Source organism: Nannobrachium achirus, assembly GCF_963921795.1.
Source record: "Nannobrachium achirus genome assembly, chromosome: 8".
Taxonomy (NCBI): Eukaryota; Metazoa; Chordata; class Actinopteri; order Myctophiformes; family Myctophidae; genus Nannobrachium; species Nannobrachium achirus.
Window position 1 is genome coordinate 31,228,321 of NC_137817.1, and position 23,445 is coordinate 31,251,765.

At 40.8% G+C, this 23,445-nt stretch overlaps 1 protein-coding gene across 1 annotated transcript in view; it reads right to left on the bottom strand.

Moving 5' to 3' along the window:
• Positions 1–10,550: 10,550 nt before the first annotated feature.
• Positions 10,551–23,445, bottom strand: part of cadm1b (cell adhesion molecule 1b) — a gene marked incomplete at both ends in the record, with an annotated part of 174,460 nt that continues 161,565 nt past the window's right edge. The window contains 2 exons of the mRNA XM_080732263.1: positions 10,551–10,669; positions 11,257–11,385. Of these exons, the coding sequence (XP_080588389.1) occupies positions 10,551–10,669; positions 11,257–11,385 (248 nt within the window). The remainder of the gene's footprint in view (positions 10,670–11,256; positions 11,386–23,445) is intronic.

Here is a 23,445-nt window from a genome sequence, read left to right on the forward strand (position 1 = left end):
TTCATGAACAAACCAAAAATACAAAGGGAAGACACATTCGCATATCATAACCACACCTGGGGGTCTATTAGTGTAATTAGTGTAATGTTAACTCCATAGACACATACAAAACAGAAAAAGTACAAAACTATGGCGCCACCTCTTTAAAACGAAGTACCGTAGGCACCATGGGGAACCAGTGTTAAGCATCAAGCCGTAACATCGCTGACATTAGAGTATAGTCTACTGTACATAGTGCTGCTCACAGCATCTTTCTGACTTACACTTAATCACTCCACAAACACAAAGAGCCCTCTGTCTGCCACTTGCACACGGATTAACAGGCTGTGTGCTTTAATTAATGCAGATTTATCTCATTCACACTGCTCTAAGATAATTGTGTTGTGGTTTAGGTGCTTGTTTCTACATCATTTAGATATACGTTGTTTGAAACAACTGACACATCTATTTCATGGAAAGTGATTGGGAAGTCCTCTTGGGGATTTAAATTGGCAGCGTACAGTATTTTCTGTAACCTTTTCAGGTTAACCCAATAATTATATTCCTTCACTGTATGAATCCCACCAACAAGTGTCTATACCAAATTCTGAACCATCTATTTTAGAATGTATAAATAGTCTGATAATGGCTGATTAAATTATGTTAAATGAATTAATAATTCATGTTTTGGAAAGAAGAGTTTTTTGTAGGGTTTAAAACACTTGTTTATGGAGAATAATTGATTGATTAACATTCTAATGGCAATCATCCATTCCACATAGGCAGACTAGTGGGTACGGTCACACGTGCGAAGAGGCATGTGAGGCATGTGATGTACATTTGCTTTGCCACCGGAAGTGTTGCAGTGTTACATAGCTGCAAACTGCTTGATTGCTGCCTTATAAATATGACTCAGGAAAGTAAGGAAGGTTGAGCTCTGAAGGAAGTTGAAGGAGGTTCAGCACCGACGAGCCAAAACTGCTGTGGGATTTTCTTTACTTTTTGCAGAAAAGCGTGTTTTGCAATAAAGTTACGAACTGATTCTGAAGGGATAATTTAGCTTTGCAGTGATCAAAAATCGTGTTTTAATGATGACTAATGGATGCATACTGTGCATGACACATGCAGCATACTGAAGCGACAGAAAACCAGCCACTTTGTTCAGCATGTGTGTGAAATTGAATTTTGTGCTGGCCAGAATGACACATGGTCTCCATAATTTACTCGCCAAAAATGAAATGTAATCACATTTTACGCCTGATGGGTGTTCATTTTGGACCCTTACATTTGTCCATTCTAAATCGTTTTTTTTCCTTAATCCTATCCAGCATTGGGCAGCCACAGTCCGGTTCCTGGGGAACTATATAGGATTCATATTCAAAACAGTGATAGTAAATGAACTAAAAAGAGTAGTTCACCCCCAAAATGATTTATTTTCCATCAATTACACACCCCATGAAGCCTTGAATTCATGGAGAGTTTTTAGTTTTTGTTGTATTGCATTCTTGAGCCAATATTTTGATGACCGGGTCTTCGATCATGAGGAGCAGGCACGTGCACACATAGACATCAAAGGGGGCTTGAGCCCCTGCCCTTTTACCCGTCTGTAAAAAGTGCCCTCTCCAGACCATGAATGCAGTTTTCACTATGCTGGAAGAAATGCAAATGCCTTCTTTCCATGCCATATTTGAAGGCAGTATTCAAGAGAATTGCCTTGTCCAAACTCTCCTGAACTTGAATGCAGCATCTTATGTTGAAAGAATTGCCCTTTCTGTAGAAATCCATGCCATACGCCACATCTCCAGCGTTGACTTGATTATGCTTAGTTCAGTGTGGTATCAATCACCGAAAATAGCCGACCTCTAAACTCACAACGCGTCGCGTCTATTCTCGAAATTTCCATCAAAAGGCCCTTTTAGAAATGTCAGCCCCTGCCTCTCTAACGTTCTCTGCATGTCCCTTATGAGGAGACTCAGTATAGGAGACTATACTGTCATCAAATTATTGCTTTAGGAATGCAACAAAAACTATCTCCATGAATTCATGGGGTATGTAACTGATAGAAAATAACACATGTTTGTGGTGAACCAATCCTTTGGGATATTTCACAAAAAGAAAATTGGGGTTAAAAAAAGGCATTGTTTACTCAGGGTTTTGGGAGCACCCTTGACAGTTTTTAAGTTGCTTGATTGGTTATTTAGATATTTAATAAAATAAAAAAAGAAAGAACTCGGCCTCCTCACATATTAGGAGGACATTATGGAATTTGAAGTTACGATGGGTTTGTATAGGAAGGGGGAAGTCTGATAAAATGAATGGCCTTTGCATGTTATTTCCCGCATTTTTCCGAAAGTTGCCGCATTGCCGTCCTTTTTGTAGCGCAGAAGTTTCATCTGCTCTTCTGGCCCCTAGCCTTGTGGGGCTTCTTGTGGGAATTGCTGCTGATCATCAGGGCCCTGCGGGTCCACTGCTGCAGGAGCTGATGTGCAGTGCAGGGAAGGTGGTGTCAGGGGCGTCACACCAAATTCTGGGCCCTGGGTACAAGGATTCACTGCGGGCCCCCCATGAATGTTAACTATTGAAAAATAGCAGATATACAAGCTCACAGCGCGGCACCGAGTGCCGCGCTGCAAGCTTGTATATCTGCTATTTTTGAAAAATCGTGAAAATGTGTGCAAGAAACCTATGTCAAGGACCCCCAATATGATATTTATTTGGCCACGGACCCCGATCTCAAAATATTTAGTTCCAGGGACCCCCAGAAGCAAAATTTGAGTTAGAAATGTTCGCTTAAAAAACACGTCTATTCAAAGATTTTCACAACTTTTCAAAAATAGCAGATCTACAAGCTCGCAGCGCGGCACTCTGTGCCGCGCTGTGAGCTTGTATATCTGCTATTTTTCAATAGATAAAGTTATTAGGGCCCCTCGACCTTGGGCCCCAGTAACTCAGTCCCACTTTCCTACCCCTTGTGACGCCCCTGGGTGGTGTCACCAAGGGAAAAAAATCAGACAAAAGAAATCACAAGGGCCCCTCCAATCCCCTCCAAAATGAACCTCCTCCAGTTCAGGTAAGGTTCAGCTCCCATATGACATAGACATTGTACTTTAGGCCAATATGTCAATGATGTTATGGAACATGGCAAGATGCCAGCGGGCTGTTATCCCCTTGCAGCTGTACAGTATGCAGCCTGTTATATTCTCAAGACTGTCATTGTAGCCAAGGAGGATGGCTGGTTGTCTGCCCCCCCGTCTTCCGAGCACTGACCTCTACAACATTATGCAATGTGCTCATATACGGTTGACATTCTTGTTCTTCTTTTGCCATGTCATGGGCGAGCACTACTATTACTACTTATAGACTGTAGACAATACATTTGAAGGTGCCTGCCTCGGTGGGAAAGTGGGCAAATGTGGGGGTAACACACAACACAGGCAGTTCTCATTGATGTCCCCTTTGAACTGTGTCACTACTGTCACTGTGTCATAACAATATACACAGATCTCGCATAAATATTCCCTTAAACAGCATTTTTGTGTATGCGACCTGACGGTCGCTTACCTCCAGATTAGGGAGTTTTACTGGTTAATTTGACCCACACTGGTGAATCTAAAATCTACTTCTTAAGGTCTAATTTGAACTGGACCAGCCTCAGTGTAAAAAATAAAATAAAAAAAATAATGAGAAAAAATAAAACATGTACAAAACATAACAACAAACCAATTTCAGCCCAAAATAATTACATTTAGGTATATTTTGAAAGAGTGTAGGCAGAGCCTGTCGCCTGTTGCTTTTTGCCACTGCCATTTATTCCCGCATCATTTAATTACACCTCAGCCAAGTCAAGTGATACATGCCATAAATCTCAATCAATCAATTAACTAACTAAACAAGCCTTGATTAGACATTCATTCGATCTCAGTTTCCCCATTGTGCTAATTATGCTTAAACATGACAGGCCAGATTAAAATGGAACATTTACATATAATTAATGGCATCTAACTGAAACATTACCCTTCTATATTCATGCATTCATATTACGTTTGGCAGTGCATGCACCAAGAAATTCTGTTTGCAATAGAAAAGGTTTCATTTCAAGAGCGAAATCTTAACAAAAATCGAAAATTAAGTCAATTGTATGCTTTGCAATGTCTCTACAATATGCAAGTATTTAATGTTCCTCAATGGGAGCATTATATTTCAATGATCCGGAGAATGTGGGAGAAAAGTGGGTGGTTTGTAAGGTTAAACTATTCCCATTAAAGCTTGAATAATGTTATTGACCTTTAGCTGGGATGGATCACTTAAAATAATGGGAAATGGCTGCACTGACAGAATTATGACAGAATGGTCCATGGTTATAAATGACAGTAGGTCTTGTACTTGAAAATACCTATCAATTTGTCAAATCTCTAGCATCCACATGTCCATCAGAGAGCTTTGCTGGGAACATGTCTCTGTTTCTGCTAACAGGGGATTTTAATGCTGCTGTCTACATGAAAGAATATTGATCAAGCCAATGTGACTTACCTTATCTCAGTTACAATCAAAAATACTACAAAAGTTTTAAAACCAATGGTTGAATTGAGTTCAAGTCAGAGTTAAAGAAAGAAATGGCTTCATTCATGTTGCTAATGACAGGACAGGAAAACATGACTTTGAGAAATTCCAACCACAGCGGTTTAAACATTGATATCCTTTTTATTAAGACAAGTACTCATCTGATTTTTTCCCTTTTTTTGTAAAAATGTTTTGTGAACCAATACAAAATATGTATGGTAACATGAAGAACATTTTCTTGACTAGAAAAACAAAACAAAAAAGAAGTTGCCCGGGCACAGAAATTGTAGATTAAACAGAAAAACTAAAACAAAACACAGAAAAGAAAAAAAAAAAAAAACTAAGTGAGATCATAAAGAAACGACTTGCCCAGGCATCTAACATGTGTTTCAACCAAATATCCAAGACGTTACTGATCATTCAAAAAACCTCTTGTCACAGTAAATACATTGTTTAATCTATGAAAATGTACTTGACAATGAATGTATTGACTCAAGTAAACCATCGCTTAATTTTGTACTGTATGGTCACATTCTAATATCCATGAGAAACAGCTGATACCATGAACGTACGATGAAGGAGAAGTATCTGAAGTGAACTTTCATCAACGTCATTGTCATTTAGTTGACACTAAACTGTACATAAATTGATACTGGCTGCTTAACAAATCTAGTTTTCTTTCTTTGTGAACTAGGACTATACAAAATAATTAACGTTTACTGTAACAGTGCACCATATTAAGAACACATAAACATGTACAACTGAGAAAGAAAAACATGTACACCTTGTGGTATTGTTACGTTTGAATAGCTGTGGTACTGGAGTATACACACTTGGGGCCAATCATTTGCATTCTACCTGAGATGCAAAACAACTATTAACACTCGTGAACCTGAGAGAGTGAAAACAAACATAATTATATCAAGTATTAAACACAATTTCATGATTCCCAACAATCCGTAATATTTTCTTGATAGCAAGAGCGTTATGTTCCATTAACATAAATAATATAAAATTGCAAAACAAAATCAATCATGCAGATAAGTATTTTTCCACTTCCATGACACTTGTTGATATTCTGTGTCCTAAATAAATGGAATTCTGCTGCAGCTTGTCATCGCTTTTAGCTCTAATGTAATTAGATCACTGACAGTATGCATCCCAAGTAAATGAGCAATGCAGAGAATATATTATGGCCATAATTACGGGGAGGAAGTGGTAATCGATTAAGAGAATAAATAGAATATTGTACTCAATGGAAGTTGCCGTTAGCACTCTGATAAAAAGAAAAGAAAAAATATATATTTTCAACGTTAAAATCAAATCATTATTGTAGCTTATTTTTCCAGGTTATAATCATAATAATGGACATTCATGGCATATAGACAACCTCAGTAGACCTTGGGCTTGTAAGTTCTACTGTATAGAAATATACTGTAGTGTACATGATACATCTTAGAGGATGACATGACATTCACCATATGCCTCATTTTCAAAGAAGGCACTAAATGATGTCCTTCAGTCTTTTGCTTTTATAATGACAGCTATCCAGAGCGGTTAAGGCAGTGGTTGTCCTTTTTGTCATATCATTTTCCAGTAGTTTATTTAATTTAATTTTATATTTCTTTCTACTCAAGGAAGCAATACAATACAATCACCTACTAACTACCAAACAAACCATGTTATACTGAATGTGGCCCCATTTTGAACTGTCATGGACATAAAGCATGCACACTATGCCCACATGCGTGTGCATGTATTGGTGGGGGTGAGGATCAGTTGGTTTTTCATGCCGAAGCAAGAAATTAATTTGGGTAGAAAGATCTACTGTATGAGGGCTTGAGGCTGGGGTGATGACAATAAGAAAGTGACCTTTCCCATATACCCAGGCTCAGACTCAAAGCAAATCTCTGATAACTTGCAAGGGTTCTCTGCCCATGTGACTCTCTAAGACTGCCACTGGGTAAGATGTCATCACAGATAGAGAGTTAATACAACTGGCACGTATATATTGTGGCTTTTAATGCCTTAATTATACTTAGCTGCCTGTATCGCACACGAAAACAGACGATCTACAAGGGTTAGCCGGTAGATCTTTATCTAAGTACAATTAAGTACAAAAATCAGGCTTTACTGTGTGTGTGTGTGCACGTGTGTGTGTTGTTGTTTCTATTTGTGTACCACAGTTCACAAAACAATTCATCAGGTCAACAAAACAACAATAATCCAATACTTTGAAGCACGGATTTCTGATGAGCCCAGAGAATTTATGACATAACTTTGACACTTAATTCACCACTGAAATGAACCGTGAATTCAAACCGTAACATTGTCTCTTCCCTAAAAACTACGATCACATAAAAGATAAATACCTAAGATAACAAAATGACTGGTTGAAGGTCCATGTCAAATTTCCAAAAGTATTCTCAATATATTAAACTCAATATATTACTAAATAATTTGTCCAAGAAAGTCCAAAAACAAAATAAAACAGTTCTATTTATAGAGGAGCAGTATGTACAGTGGAATCTTAACCTGTGCTGGAAGTCTTACAGTACAGTAGGTAATATGCAACATATTTGCCCACACATACAAGCACAGCGTTTGTATTTGGTCCATTGCTGACCTTTAAGGAGAAGTAAGAGGCTGTACCAGCATCGAATCAAAGATAGCATTTAAAAAATAGTTGAGATGATCAATGTAGAATGCTGTGCGTTTTTCACCTACTACAAGCTATGATCAAAACACCAACATAAAATTGTCATACAGATAAAGAATCGGGCTGCATTTAAAGGGATAGTTCACCCAAAAACTAACTTTTTTCTATCGATTACTCACCCCATGGAGACTTGAATTCATGGATATTTTGTTTTTGTTTGTATCGCATTCCTAAGTCAATAATTTGATGACCAGCAGTGGTTCCCTAAGGAGACACAAAATGCCTCCATAGGGAGAAAAAATGTATTTGTGGGGGTGAACTATCCCTTTAATGACTTCTGATTGAAGAAAAACAAACCAAAAATAATATTAATTCAGGATCTTCATCCTAGTTGTAATTTCCCTCCTGATGATAAAAGGATGACAAAGCCTCGATCTACATATACGTATACCATGTTCAATTCCATGTCATCTGCTGTCACATAATTATGGTCTTAGACGCAATTCTGTAAAGTCCTATTCAAACATTGAACTGGCCCCCCATATCTGAGGATATCCACACATGGTGCTCTTTGCAGACACTGAGAGACCAGGGGCCATATGTATCAAGGGTGTGTATGCATAAAAATTATGCTGAGCAAAAAATTACGCAAAGTTCACCTTCACCCGGTGGCTCTCCTGGTGGAGCACATAATATCATTAACGCTCAGTCCAACCTGGCCGTATCCCATAAAAAAGCGAAAAAAAGCAGGGGTCTTCAACATTTTCAGCCCAAGGACCCCTTAGTTGAGAGAGAGATGAAGCAGGGACCCCCCACAACATTTTCATAGATTCCATAAAGTTTCATTTTTTGACAGCACAATCATCGTATTTTGGATTCATGTCAATTTGTGTTTTCAGATATTTAACCACTTAAACTGTCAATAGTTAACCAGTAAGACTCCCTAATCGGGAGATAAGCGACCGTCACGTCTTATACACAAACTTTAGGAGGCAGTCGTAGCAAATCAGGATCCATGTTGATAACATGACTTTAGAGTTACTGTGTACCGCTTTGCGTGATTTTAGGCCTGTACTTAGTCTGCTCTTTTTACCCTCTACACCAAACCTCTTTGCAGAAAATAGCCGATCTACAAGCTCACAACGCTGTGAGCTTGTAGATCTGCTATTGTTGGCTAAAGTTATCAGAATATGGACACTAGGGTACAAATGGTTAATATATACAAGGAGAAAAAATGTTTCTATCACACAAAGTTTTGGAGGACCCCATAAGTTTCTATCACACAAAGATTTGGAGGACCCCCTGTAGTGACTCTGAGGACCCCCTAGGCGTCCCAGTCTCCCAGACCCCCTGTTGAAGACCCTTGGCTTAGATTGTTTTGAGATGAAGAATCAGGCAAATGTGCAATTTCATATCGACTGACCCACTGAGGAGAAACATTTATGAGAATAGATGAGGATGGACACTCTTAATTGAGTAAAAGAGTTCACAACAAAAAATAAAAGAATTAGAAAAAAATCTTTGTGAGACGCTACCAGTGAAAATCAGGCTTTGTCAGTCCTCCAATGGTCAAGTGCAATTTTGCATTGATTGGTCAACCCACTAAGGAGAACAATTGATGATAATGGATGACGACGAACAGTCTTAATTGAGTGATACGAGTTCACAAATAATTGAAAAGTCATCTTCACCAGTGCACATGGTTGCACAGCCCCAAAATAACACAACCCTGGTTGTACTCTGTCTTCTCTCTCTGTGGGAGAGAGAAGAACTGGCTTGTTGAAAGGAAGCTGGCCCTGCTTGGATGCTGCAAGTTTGAGACAAACACTTAAGCCCTATTCAAAAGTTGGTTGTGGAGCTACTATTTTTGAAAGATTCTGAATAATAATTGCCCAGACAGAATGGTTGAAAGTGGTATATAAAGTGATATATCTGCCAGACCGGTATATCGGTCGGGCTCTAATCATCAGGACCACGTCCCAGGATGGCGCTCTGAAGAGAGCCCTGCAGTCCCCTCACCCGCTCCAGTGGCTGTGACATTCATTTCTTGGGCACTCACTTCTAGGCCTCTGTTATTTTTTTTAAAGTTGAGTCTTCTCTGAACCAACTCTATTTACAGCACATGTTTATTAGTAGTTGTAGTATTATTAGTGTGGTTGTCCCTGCAGGGCTGGATAGTACTAGGCCTAATACTCCTATAGTACTACTATAGTACTTGTTATTATTTATTTTTGTAACCACATTTCAACTTCACAATCAGCTCAGTTATCCTTCTTGCGTGTTTAGCCATTGTCTCCCTCATTTAACATACATTATTATAATAGCAACTTGGAAATGTATAGGGCTATTAACAGGTTAATTGTGGGTGTTTTTCCAGACCATTAGGGGTCAGAAATATATTGGAGTGGATATGTGCAGTGCAGTGTGCACTCATGATGACTCATGATGTAAAACAGCACGTGTTTTTTTCATGCATACACAACAATGTGTATGCATTGGTGCAGATTCTGCACAAAATTAGATACATATGGCCCCAGGTGTTGCTTGCTGTTCTGAGCACAGACATCCACCATGGTACTTACACACACCTTACGGGACATGATACATTCGGGGATGAGGATGGTTAAATAAAGACTCCACATAACTGAGCCTGATCTCAAAGAGCCAGGTGAACCACATCACTCCAATACAATCACACAAGGCCTCTATGTACAGAATGAGGGATGCAGGTACAGTGAGATCTAGAATTGGCAGGAATGTTTGATTTTGACGTTTTCGAGAAAATTGTTGTTGATCTGTTTCTAAAAAACCAAAATGCACAGTATTGACCCATTGGCTTTTGGTAAGCAGTGCTTCTGTGAGCCCTGGTACAATAGCTATTAGCAAGCTGCAGCACACACAGACACACCATGCCATTTTGTCTTCGAAAAGCCAGCTGCAACGATCAGGTGGAGGACACAGACAAAGTCAACACACATGGGAAAGAAAAAGTAAGAAATAAAACAAACAAAAAAAACAGTAAACAAAAACACAAACTAAAGAAATAGAACAAGGCACAAAATTGTCTGTAAAATAATTGAACTATACAGATCCAGATCGGCCCCAGTAGCCCAGGAAGGGTTGGAGATGGGAGAACCGATGACATTTCTCACCGCTTGGTACAAGTCCTCTGATCCACTGCATCTCCATTCCTTCTTCTCAGCCCCGTGCCCCGCTACCTCACAAGTTCCACGCTCCGTTTGCAACAACCCCCCCACCCACCCGCCCGCCCTCTCACACCTCCACCCACCCACTCAGTTAAATCTAGTGCTCCTGCAGGTCCTCCCACCACCCCTCTCCTGGCCTCTCCAGATTAGATGTAGTATTCCTTCTTCTCGTCCGAGGTGTTGTGCCCGCCCTCTGCGTTGATGATGGCAGTGTCTGCGTCCGCTGCATCGTCTGCCCCTTTGGCCTCATGTGTGAAGTAGGTGCCTGAACAGAAAGAGAAAGAAATTGGTAACATCAGCCGTGCGTGTAGATCTTACATTCGTTATGGACACACATGAGCTAAGTGTTCACGCAGGAGTGCCAATTCCCCCATGCGTTTAGTCCATGTCATATCCAACCACTAGGCCTACATGTTGGTCTTGGAGATAGTGAAGACAAGTTTCCTGAACAGGAGGGCATAACATGTGCAGACTGCAGAGGAAACATTGTCCCTTAGCTGTTCCGACCAACCTGTAGGAGTCACTAGTGCTGTAAGAGAATCAAGCTCAAAAGTTTTAACCCATTAAGTACCTGAAAAAGACCTAAATATATCTTCTAAATCCTATTGGTTTTCTGAAAAACGTGTTTCTTTATCTGCGGTGCTCAAAGTTCTTAATGTCAAAATATATGTATTTAACCGCGGAACCCCATCTCAAAATATTTTGTTCCAGGGACCCTGAGAAATAAATATTTGAGTTAATGCTTTGAAAAAGATATATTCAAAGATTTGCTAAACATTTCAAGATTTAAAAAAAATATCAGATCTACAAGCTCGCAGTGTGGTACTCGGTGCTGCGCTGTTGGCCTCTTACCTTTGTGTCTTGCAAAGTACCGTCCAAGAACTATGAGCGCGCAGAGGATGGCGAACATCACCACCGCGACAACCCCTCCGATGACGGCGTGGTCAATTTTCTGCGGTGCCCCCTCGCCAGCTCTGGAATCTGAAAGTCACAATAACAGAAACAATTCATCATCAGTTAAGCCCTTTCATCCAATCACTCATCAAACGCTGACACATACAGTACAGTCCTAAACTTCCAATAAAAGCAATTGAAACAGGAGCCAAGGTTCAAGTATTTTAGTGGAATCCTTTTTGTTAAAGTGTAGATAAATACAAGAATAAAGCTATAGAAATAAATGAATGCATGTTGTTTACTCCTAATATACGGCTAGTACAGGCCACCTGGAATAGAATATTCATCTATTTCAGATGGTCTGTAGAGAATAAAACATACTCAAATTATTCATTGTAGCTGTAGAGCACTTTTGAGTGCTTATAGTACCATTCAATGTGTGCACATATAGCGTACAATACAGTATACTGATACTTCATAGACGCTTCAATCCATGTAGGGCTGATAATGCTCAGAATGGTGCCTCAAATGCACAGGCAGAGTGTGTAATGCTGCTGTAAATTGGGGGGAAAAGCAGTACCTATTTTTGATCCAGCTTTTGATCACAGTTTTACACTACAATACAAGACTGGGATCTGTTTTAAATATATTACATACATATTTGGATGTCTAATATTGAAAGATTTTTGGATTGTGCTCTGAATGGCTAAGTTGCATGAAAATGTATGAATTGATTTGAATTCAGCTCACAGTTTTCCATGTCAACCCACCTGCACTCTGAACACAACACTACAATACGGTAATACTGTGTCCTGTCTGTTTCATACAGAAGGCTTACAATTACTGTAAATGCAAAAAGACACGGCATTCCCAAAGAAAACCTCCACACTGAATGAGCTAAATGGGGGGCTAAATACCATAACCAAAACTCCTGCCTGAGCTTCTGCAAATGGGTGGCTTTGGGAAATGGTTTAAGGCAGATCTATTACAATGATCCACTAGACATCCTCTGCAATTTAAACAGAGAGAGTCCACAAAACTGTAATACATTGTGATTTAAGAGGCAATATCTAGACATTCTAGACTTCAATCATCAGAAGTAGACAGAAAACTGGAGATAAATCGGAGCGCAGTGTCTCCACACAGAGAAATACATTGCAGCCTCAGGTGTCAAAGACTGTGTCATTGTCCACCATTTAGCCAGATTTATCTGTCCACCACAATGGAATGCGGCACAATTTGAAGACTTTTAAGTCTCTAGCCTCTGAATAGTTCAAAAGCATTCATCAATAGCCCACACCTGTGCACATTTAGAGTGATAGAGGAGGGGAGGGGGAGAGAATGTCTGCGCTGTTCTTTGCTGCATGAGAGAGCAGCTCAATTTTCCATCAATCTCTCATGTCATGCTCTGAACTTGAACATTTTGATATAAGACGAATGGTGGGTGCAGATTTTCTTTACAGTGCAACAACAGTAAATTAACTTTGGATGTTTACTGTACGACACGTGTGATAGACAGACAGATGCGCACGCACGCACGCACGCACGCACACAAACCTTGTTCAATAGCAACAGCCACAAGTCCCACTGAGTCAACAGAAAGATGTTGTGATGTAAGTGGAACTGGGATGAGTGTGTACTTTGCTTTGTGTCAGTATGTGTGTGACGCGGTACCGTTTGTTTACTGTATCATGAAGCTCTGACGCATAGTTCATCTTTTGGCGGTGGTACTAATGAAAAGTACACACTAAATGGACCTACAGTAAATGGTACAGAACCCCCACCCCCCACCCTGATGAAATGAATATAAAATATTTCAATACTTAATTGAGCAAATTAGAAACTGTCTGGGGTGTGTTACAAAAACCTGAGTAGATGATAAAATTTCATTTTTTTAATTTTGGAAAGTGAAGTATAATATAGAGTATAATATAGACTAGAGCTTATGTGGTTAATCCGACTAATCGATTGAGCCGATTATATCAAATCTATCCGAATTGTTTTATGTCAATTCGTTGAAATATGAATTATTCAATTAATCGACATGGGCAACATTAAGCCGGTGAGAGGTTCTAAATGTCGGTTTCAACACATTTCCAGTTAATTGCCCAGCCCTGCTAGCACTGCACCATGTTTATTTGTTGTGGTAAGAGTGCAAGTGCCACTGGAACTGCCCGTTGTTTGCAATTAAAAGCAACTTATACTACAGCCTTCATATCTTTAAATCTTAAATAAACAGAATTTTATTATGTCATCAACGTGGATATCTAGTCTCTGTAGCCCTGACGCAGCGCTCCTCACTGCGCAAGGCATGTTGACGTGCCCACACCTCAGTCCCGTCAGGATGTGCACAGGCGCGAGGATTTATGGGGGAATAAAAGAGGATTTGCAACCGATGCACGGCTCTGTCCCGCGGTGAGATCTACTCCACTGAACTACGTTGCCACATGCTTTATGGTCCCTCCTTTCTGTCTCTGTACAACAATGACTAATTGCAGTGCAGGCTCAGCGTCACACGTTCTGCCGGACTAGCAGCCAGCTGCCTATTTTCATTTTGGATTACAACGGTTACCTGTTAGTGTTATCACATATCGTCGTTGTTGGGTGGAAACTTGTATGTCCAAAACCATTCGTTTTGTGTTTATCATTTTAGAAATGAAAGTGAAAATAGACATTGTGTGCTTGTAGAATAGATCTACAAGCACACAACACCTCGCGATGCAAGGTGTTGTGTGCCTGCAAATCTGCTGTTTTCGCTAGTTTTGTGCAACAGTCTTGTGTGATGAAACAGGGCTTTACTTTACAAAAAAACATACAAATTTGAAACTTGATACAGGTTTCTGCCCGACAGTGACGAATGACGATATAATAACACACTGTACATGAACACACTGCTGTACACACAATATACACATGCTTATGTGTGCACAGGCTCCTACATTGAGAGCCATTAAGGACATAGTAATGATGTTGTTCGCACTTTGGTGTATTTTTTGTCAGTGTATACTTCAACACAGTGAAATGTGTCCTCTGCATTTACCCCTCCTAGGAGCAGTGAGCGCTATTAGCACAGCACTCAGGGAGCAGTTAGGGGCTAAGTGTCTTGCTCAGGGACTCTTTGACACCGACCGAAGCTGTGGTGTGAATTGGGGACCGTCTGTTTCCCAGGCCGCCTCTCTACCCACTCTGCGACGGTCGCCCCTATCCTGCTACGTACTACTGCAGTACTACTGTCACTATTCCTTCTATTACTATGGATGGATGATGGTGATGATGATGACGACAATATTTTTCTACCACTCAATCCTGCATGCACGTGTGAGTGATACACTCAAAACACATGCATCTCCTCCACACACACACACACACACACACACACACACACACACACACACACACACACACACACACACACACACACACACACACACACAGACACACAGACAATCAAACACACTTCAATTTACAGATGCAATTACATGGTTGTAATTGAAACAATTCTTCTCTTGCAGAGATGGAGGAACACATTCACAGACACGATTCCTTTACATTTCCCATTCCCAGCAGTGGGGGGAGTGAAGGAGGTTGCTATAAAATATAAAATGTGGTCATGCATTAATTGTCAATTGAAAGTCATTCGACAGCACTGAATTGCAAACATTAGTTGTCAGTTTGTAAACATTGTTCATCTCGGGAGCAGAAACCTTGGAACTTTTTACAGCCATACCATGTAACTTTTTAAATAAAACTAATCTTAAAATTGTCCTAACTATTAAATCGCTAAAGTTTTAGAACACCCACTCCGTTAATTTCAGCCCCTAAAGCCTTCTGTAAATATGTTTTCTATGATCCTGGCCGGGGTCCGGATTTCCCAGCAAAATTACGTCATCTGCATCATCCGTATACGTTGTGTATACGTTGGCCAATCACAGCGCGGATCATACACACATGATACACTACCGGCCAATCACAGCGCGTCTTGCCGTCTTTTCAGGAATACAATGGTGAAGGATTCTTGCCTCTTACTCCCCAAATCCTGGTCAGAAAATTACGTTCTACTAGGCCTGGGGAGGTATCGACATTTTGTTACCGCGATTACCGTCTTCCCATTTACCGCCGGTACTGCGGTAATTACCGCACCCCCGTATCTATTAACACAGCGGGTGCCCACGAGGTGTCAACGCGACAATTTCTTTGATGTCGCTGGAGGCCCACGACGCGCTGGACGCGTTTACTGTAATTACAGTATAACTTATATCTCACCGTTAGGTCGGGGCTACGCCTGGATATAGCCCATTAGCCGCTAGTCGCTTCGAGTCGACGCTGAGAGCATCGCGCGGCCGTTTTTCTCCGTATACTCCAATGCATTTCCCCATCTTTAAAGCCCTTTATCTCTGATGTTTGTTTTGTGGCTAAAACTGTGGCCGCGTGCGGCAAAATGTCCAAATTTTGATCGGCAGTGAACAGCTATGATCAACACTAGCCCATACAGTAAGTTACACAATAACATCCTGTCTGTGCTCATGTGACCAAGTGACGTCATCACGCATGCATTGACGCAACAGGGCCTCGTATTCTTCTATGGAAGTGCTATGGGGGCACTCAGAGGGGATGACTGGCGCCTCCTAGTGGGCAGTCGATGTGTTAATTAAGGTTCAGCGATAAGCCAAAATATTGCAATCATCTTCCCAAAAGTCGCCTCTCCACAGCCTGACTGCCCGAGTTATACTTCTCCGTACAGCACAGCGGGTATGGCTTTGAAAGGAGCAGTAGGCATCTACAAGCTCACAACACATCGCATCCGCGACGCGTTCTGAGCTTTTAGATCTGCACTGTTGGGTTACCATAACGTAGGCTAGCTACTTGGGCTTTGCTTTTCAGACACAAACAGCTGTGTGAACAAACCAGAAGAGGACGGGTAGTCAGATCGTGTACAGTGATTCTGTAAACTCACGTCACGTCTCAACTCTCAAATCGCAGTGATTGAGTGCTGCTGCTATATACAGTTTTAGTTACAAGACTTGACAGAAAAGGTTATAAAATCGCCAACGCGCCGCCGGACGGGGCACAACGTGCGACGCGGTGGAAAAAGTAAAATAGTTTCATTTTCGGTTTTAGTCCACGCGGCCCGCCCTCCGCCAGTAATCCATATGAATAAAAAAAGATATGCCACAACACAAGGTATGTATTAACATCCTTGTGTCGTGTGGATTACAGAGAAAGTTTACCCTGCTCTGTATTCCTCTACGCAGCTGCTGTGCTGCCCTGTGTAGGTCTGACTGTCAGTGTCTCTGAGAGTGAGAGTACGGTATGTGGCTTCCAAACATGTGGTACACGGCCCAGAGCAGAGCGGCATGGAGCGCATGCGGTCCTCGCTTCTCCCCTGTTTTAAAACTCTTGTTTTCCAATAAAAAATAGACTTTTTTTTGTCTTTTTTTACCGCGGTAAGCACACTGACACCGCGGTAGACCTCGGTTTACCGCGGTACGGCGGTAAGGCGGTTACCGTGTCCAACCCTACGTTCTACCCCTCTACGGATTCGTATCGGTCGCGGTGGTTTGCGGCCCCGTTCCGGTGGTCTGCGGCGACTCCGGGCGAAAAACGGCCGAAAAAAGCAATACCACTACTGACCTCTAGTTGAGCAACTTACACAGTATAGCTTTAATGCCCAACTTAATCATACTACAGTGTCACACCAAAGTACTACAAATGGACGATCTACAAGCTCACAAAGCACTTGTACTGTACATCTGCTATTTATGCATTGTTTTATGTACTGTATGTGAAAGTGAAAGTCTGTCTGTGGGTTTAATAAATATTGAACCAATGAAAAGTATTAACAACTAGAAACGGTGCTCATCCGAGCACAGGTCTCCGCCAGGTCAGGTAGGTTTTGTGGCCTCCTGGTGGCGCTATAATAAGCCAATGTGAAAAGGTTGGCATGTCTTCTTGGGCCTTTCACAGCAATCGGACGCTAGGGAGTGCACATACATAGTTTTACACTGATCGGTGGAGCTATAGGTAAAAACAGGAATCAGCCTGTTATAGTGCCACCATGAGGTTGATTTGAATAAATGTAACTGGCATTTCCTCCTCGACCTAGTGGGAATGTCTGTGCACAATTTCATCAAAATTGCACGCTGTGTTCATGATTTGCAGCATTCTGTTCAAAACGGAGCAATCCTGCAAACTTTGGAAGCCAATCTTGGCCGATCAGGATGGAATATCGGACAGATCCAAGTTGAGCACATGACTGTAGAGATACTGTCTACCAATTGGGACGAAATCTGTAGGAGTACTGTCAACAAACGTGTTTTGCAAAATTCTGCCTCATGGTGGCACTAGAACAGGCCCATATGAAAAATTAATCGGCTTCCAGTGAGTATGTGTGCACAAGTTTGGCAGCGACAAGATTAGCTGGTAACAGATGGACGTGGACGGACACACACACACACACACACACACACACACACACACACAGACACACACACACACACACACACACACACACACACACACATACACACACACACACACACACACACACACACACACACACACACACACACACACACACACACACACACACACACACACAGTATAAGGCATATTAAACCTCCACACATGGATATACATAACCAAATAGACTGCATCCTACTCACCAATTGGGCATCATGGCTGGTGTGATCACATTGCAAGATGGACAAGATTGCAAGTTTATTCATATTGTATGATGAGCAGAACTGGAAAAAATACCATTGCTCTCCTGCTGAATAATTCCATAGTTCTTGCTCCTGAACAAAGATGTACAAATGCAACCATGACACAACTTCACCTATAATGACTTGCCCAGGAAAGGGCCACCAGGATTTGTGTGGCAAATAAACAAGCTAAAGTACTGTAGTCTGAATGTGACTAATGAAATGAAAACGTTACTTCACCTTTCTAAGAAAAGTGGAGATCGACAAAAAATGGCCTCTACACAAAAGCCAGCAGTGCTCCTCGTGGTGCCCCCGCCTCGCTCTCTTTTCAAAACATTTTCCCAGTGTAGGTTAAGGCAAGGGAAAAAAGGTTGACAAAATTTGAACAGAAATCTCTGTCCTGCTTCAAGGACTAAGCGCTTTGGGTTTTAAATGTATTATGAACCGAGAAAGGGTGAAAACACTTCTCAAAATTTGTTTTCAGAATCACATCATTCTATAAAGTGTACTTCCAAAACTTTTTGGTTTATTATCGATCGATAATCAATATAGTTTATTATTGATTCTATAGAATCCTTTTTTTTTTTACCAGCTTGCAAAGCTGGTCAACAGATCGTCAGTCACCTAGCTGCCACGCTATGCCAAAATCTCCTATTTTTTTTATTTTTTTTTACCATATATGGCAAATATTTGGTAAAACAAGTGTGAATGTATATATTAGATTTCACGTTACTTTCTCCTCAGCGTTCTCGGTTATATCACCACCTCAGCAAGGCTAGTCCACAAGGCGCGAGCTGGTATACAAGGACTGTCATTTCTTGTTTATTGTGTTTAGTGTTTATATATTTGTTTATTTTCTAAACGTGGAAAAACTAGATATTTTGTATAACAGACTCAATGATTGTAAAAAATAAATAATAATAATAACTGGATTAGTCTGATTAACCACCACCCTATTTTATATTTGTCGCGCAAAAACAGCTGATCTACAAAGCTTGTACTAGAGCTGCTATTTTTGAACATGTTTTAAAATGAGACGGGTGAAAACTTTGAACCACAACATAAAAGACTTTTACAGAACAACACTGACTCATGTCTCCCTAGCGGCCTAAACAGGCAACACATACTTTAATACACTGCAATACTTCAATCCAAACTCATAACCTTCTGGTCAGATGGGTGGGCTGCAAACGCTTTCAAGATCGGATCCAGAAAAGAACCGCCTCTCTAACCCTTTAAAGAGCTGTTCAGGTTGACACTGACGCTGTCTAATGTTGTGGGGGTTATACTATAAACCAGGTCGCGTCAATGTTTTTCATGCCAAGGACCCATTCGCTGAGGGAGGGATGAAGCAGGGACCCCCACTGACATGTACTTTTTCATAGATGTCATAGCGCCTGTTTTGACAGCTCTATCATCAGGAAAGATAACTCATACAGGATATATAGGATAAACAAGTGATTGGAAGTGATGACACGAATACATTAGCATTGAAATTGGAACACTATGCAATTGATGCTCATAAATGGGTACTCTCTTCTGATTGGCGAAAATTGACAACCCACCTGAAAATGTATTTTCTGTTCATTAAGAGACCCCTGATAAACGCTTTAACATTTTATTATATATGTTTTAGCCTTTTTTTTTACAAAAAATATCACCTACAAACCCTCAATACTTAACAAACTTGCAGGTCTACTCTTTTTTCTCTCTACACCAGACCTCTGAAAATAGCAGATCGACAGATCCACCAGCTCACAATGCATCGCAGTGCAACGCATTGCAAGCTTCTAGTACTGCTATTTTTGGCTAATGTTCCACTCAGAATTGGGATGCTAAAGTGGTTAATAGAAAAAGAAATGTTCCTTTTATCACACAAAGGTTTGGCTGTAGTAACTCTGAGGGCTCCTCAGAGTTGAAGACCCATGCTGTAAACGGTGAATATAAAACTGAAGTTTGGCCTTTTAAAAAAAAAATCTGAAAAATCACAAATGGATATTCTTCCAAAACTGTTCACCCCTCGAGGGGGGGGGGGGGTAGCTCTGTTACTGGAGTGTGAGATCTAACATTAAGCAGCCAGTTTACACCGCAACACTTCCAAATGAGTTGCTCTCCTCTGGAGTCCCATTAGCTGGTTGGTTCTGTCAGCCCACCAGAGGCCAACATTCCTGCACTCCTTCCCCTCACGTCGTTCCCAGGGATTGAGTTGGCAAACTTTCTGCCACTGCTTTATTACTCCTCTAAGCTCCTGTCAGCTCCCTCCTGCCTCCCATGCAGAACTACACCATGCAGCGTTCCATACAAATAAAAACCATAACCATTTAACACTGTCTGTGTGTGCGTGCGCGTGCGTGCGCGTGCGTGCGTGTGTGTGTGTGTGCGTGTGTGCGTGTGTGCGTATGAAATGTGTACAGTTTTGACAAATCTTGACAAATATATCAAACATGCAGTGAAACAGATATCAACCATATCAGACATTTCCCCAAAAGACAATGCGTGTATTAGGTCTATTTCGAAGAAGCAGGGATAAAACATATCTCGACCACCGGCGGCGATACTAATAAATGACCTGAGGGAAAAGCAAAAACCCTCTCTTCTACATATTATTTCAACATGTAATATGCTATTATTGTTATAGTAGTTCAAACCTGTATTTTAATGAAAGCATATTATTTCATGCCAGATGGTCCTTGAGGGATGAATTAATAATACAGTTGCAAGAGGGATGAGGAAGTCCTTTTCTTTCTTTCTTTCTTTTTTTTTTTGTTTTTGTTGTATTGCTTCCCTCAGCAAAGATAAACGTTAGATATTGGCAGGGTTCCAACTGTTTTGCCTTGGGATTCAGGCTTGGCTCTCTGTAAACTATTGACTTTGACAAAAACTGCTAGAGTGTGAGCTTATTTCAGATTCAATATAAAATCCATTATACGTTTTATTAGAAAAATGTAGTCTCACGTGTATCATTAACATTTTAAATACACCATTTGAGGAATTAAAGGGTAATTTAGATAACCCTCAATATATTTACAGATACTTGTTGAAATACTCCAGGGTTTCTCTCCATTTGCCTACAGTCTTTTGTCACTCTATCAACATTCTTCTAATTGAAGAGTAACACATATTTTAATGTGAAAAATTGCCCATTTTAATTGGTCTCAGGGGAAAGGGAGGTTTCTACCTTCAGCCCAGCATCATGTTAAAAGAGTATTCCACTGCAGTAAAATTGTTTTGTTATTTGGGTTAGTTCTCGTGCTCTATAGAAATTAATTCTATAGAGCCTCATCAGGCTTAAAATAATAATATAATGTGTATTGCTTTTACCACTGACTTTTCCATATGTTTTTTTACAGCATGGATGACATACTGTACAACTGACATACTGTACATACCACAAAATAGCAATTAACATAATAATTTGTTGTGCAGCAGAGAGCAAACACACCACAAGTTGTACTGAACCTAGTGATTTGTTGATGACCTACACACTTACAGTAATAACTTGCTATTAATGGCCAAACTTTGGTCAGGGAGGCAATATTAGACTCTGTGGTTCTAGTTTGAGAGTGGTAATGTTATTATATTCACCTGAAGATTCTGTGATTCACCAGGAGCCTGGGTGGCTTAGTTCTCGGCTTAAAATAATTGATATCAATATTTTTGGAAATCTAAAAAAAAAAAGAAAAAAGAAAGGGCTTTCGGGCATAGCAGCCGCCACTGCTATTCCCTATTGGGGCAGCATGGTTGTCCGGTGTCCGATCCCAGTTTGGGGGCATTAAACGTTACTGTTTTCTGTAGTGCATTTTATGTGGGCCACACACAGATGCTTAATGTCTAAAATTGTTTGCCTGGACAGCCTTTGGCAGGGCATTGGCAGCACAAGGATGAGGACTGCCACATTATAATAGGATTCCCACAATCTGTAAACTCAGACTCAGACCTTAAGAGAACCTCAAAACTAAAGCCTACGTGTAAATGCGGTTTAATGACTTTCAGTGAGACCTTTTTCTGGACCAGCAATTGGGGGTTTGGGTTACATTCAGTAAAATACCTGATGTATCTTAAGAGCAATTAACTCTTGTAGCCGTCTATAGATCTGAAGAACCCCTTTCCAGTCCAGTCCAGACAATTATACTGTACCTTACATCATATCTTAACCTCACCTCCTGTTGTCAGGAAGGGGGATGGGGTTACTTGAGGCTTACCCGGGATATGATGTCCCTGCCTCGGATCACCTCTGAGCTTCTGACGAGCCGGAGCTTTATAGCCGTAGGCTCCCTTTATTCCCCTTGAGCTGGAGAATCAGGGTACATCCTACCCTCTGCCCAATGAAAACATGAATGCTGGCACAATACTAACCACTAACACCACTGTCTTTCTTTTTTCTCCCTTTTTGGTCTGATGCTGGCAACAAAACATGCCACAGAACACATTTTATGTGATGGTACTGTATAGTACAATTGTTGCTCAATCATGCTGTAATTATAACACAATAATATATGTGACTGGTGCTGGTGGAAAGGCCCATATGTCGCCGTTTTTAAAAGTCCGAAAATGCGAAAATAAGATTGGTTTATTTTTTGCTTTGTTTTTCGTTTTTTATTATTAAGACAGTTTGAATATATTAGAGGGTTTTCATTCCATAAGATATCTTTGTTAAGGTTGCCAAATGTTAACATTGGTGTAGTAAAGTTGCCTTACTTTGGGAGAGATTACAGACCGTTTCTGGAGGCGGAAAAGTCAGCTCTTTAGATTTGCATAGCGTTTTCGATTGGCCTACCGAATCCATTGTTCCTCAGGTTTCACTTGTGTTCACGCTCTGAGCACCGCCCCATACAGTGGTGCATCTGGTTCTAGTGTGTAAACACTCTCTCAGTGACTAACTTCATCTCGCTAATGTTATTGGTTTGCAGAAGACAGTATTCTGGAAGGATTTATTTTTTGATTTATACGTCGTGATCTGACTCTCTGAGTCGCTCTCGGGCACACAAAGAAAGACGCAGCGATGATGTCTTCTCGTAATGGAACAGCCGGCGCTAATGGGAAGCTAACGCTATACAGCGTATCTCACAACTCAGCCTCTCGTCTGTGGTAAAAAATAAAGCCCCGCCGCTCACGAACGCTTCTTACCTTTTGTGAACATTCTGTCCAAAAAGTAAAGGTCCTATACACTTCTCTCAACTGTTTACTTTTCAAGCGTGGAAGAAAATCCAATCAGCGTGTTGAAATAAAGAGTTTATATCGCTCTTTTTGTCAGCCGGTGCATTATTTTCCCCTCTATTATTCGTTGTGTCTATACCACTTGACCAGGGGAGGTAGCATGTCTAAAAACAAAGGACCGGCTGACAAAATGAGCGATATAAACTTTATTTCAACAAGCTGCTTCGATTTTCTTCCACGCTTATGAAGTAAACAGATGAGAGACCGGCATAGGACCTTTACTTTTTGG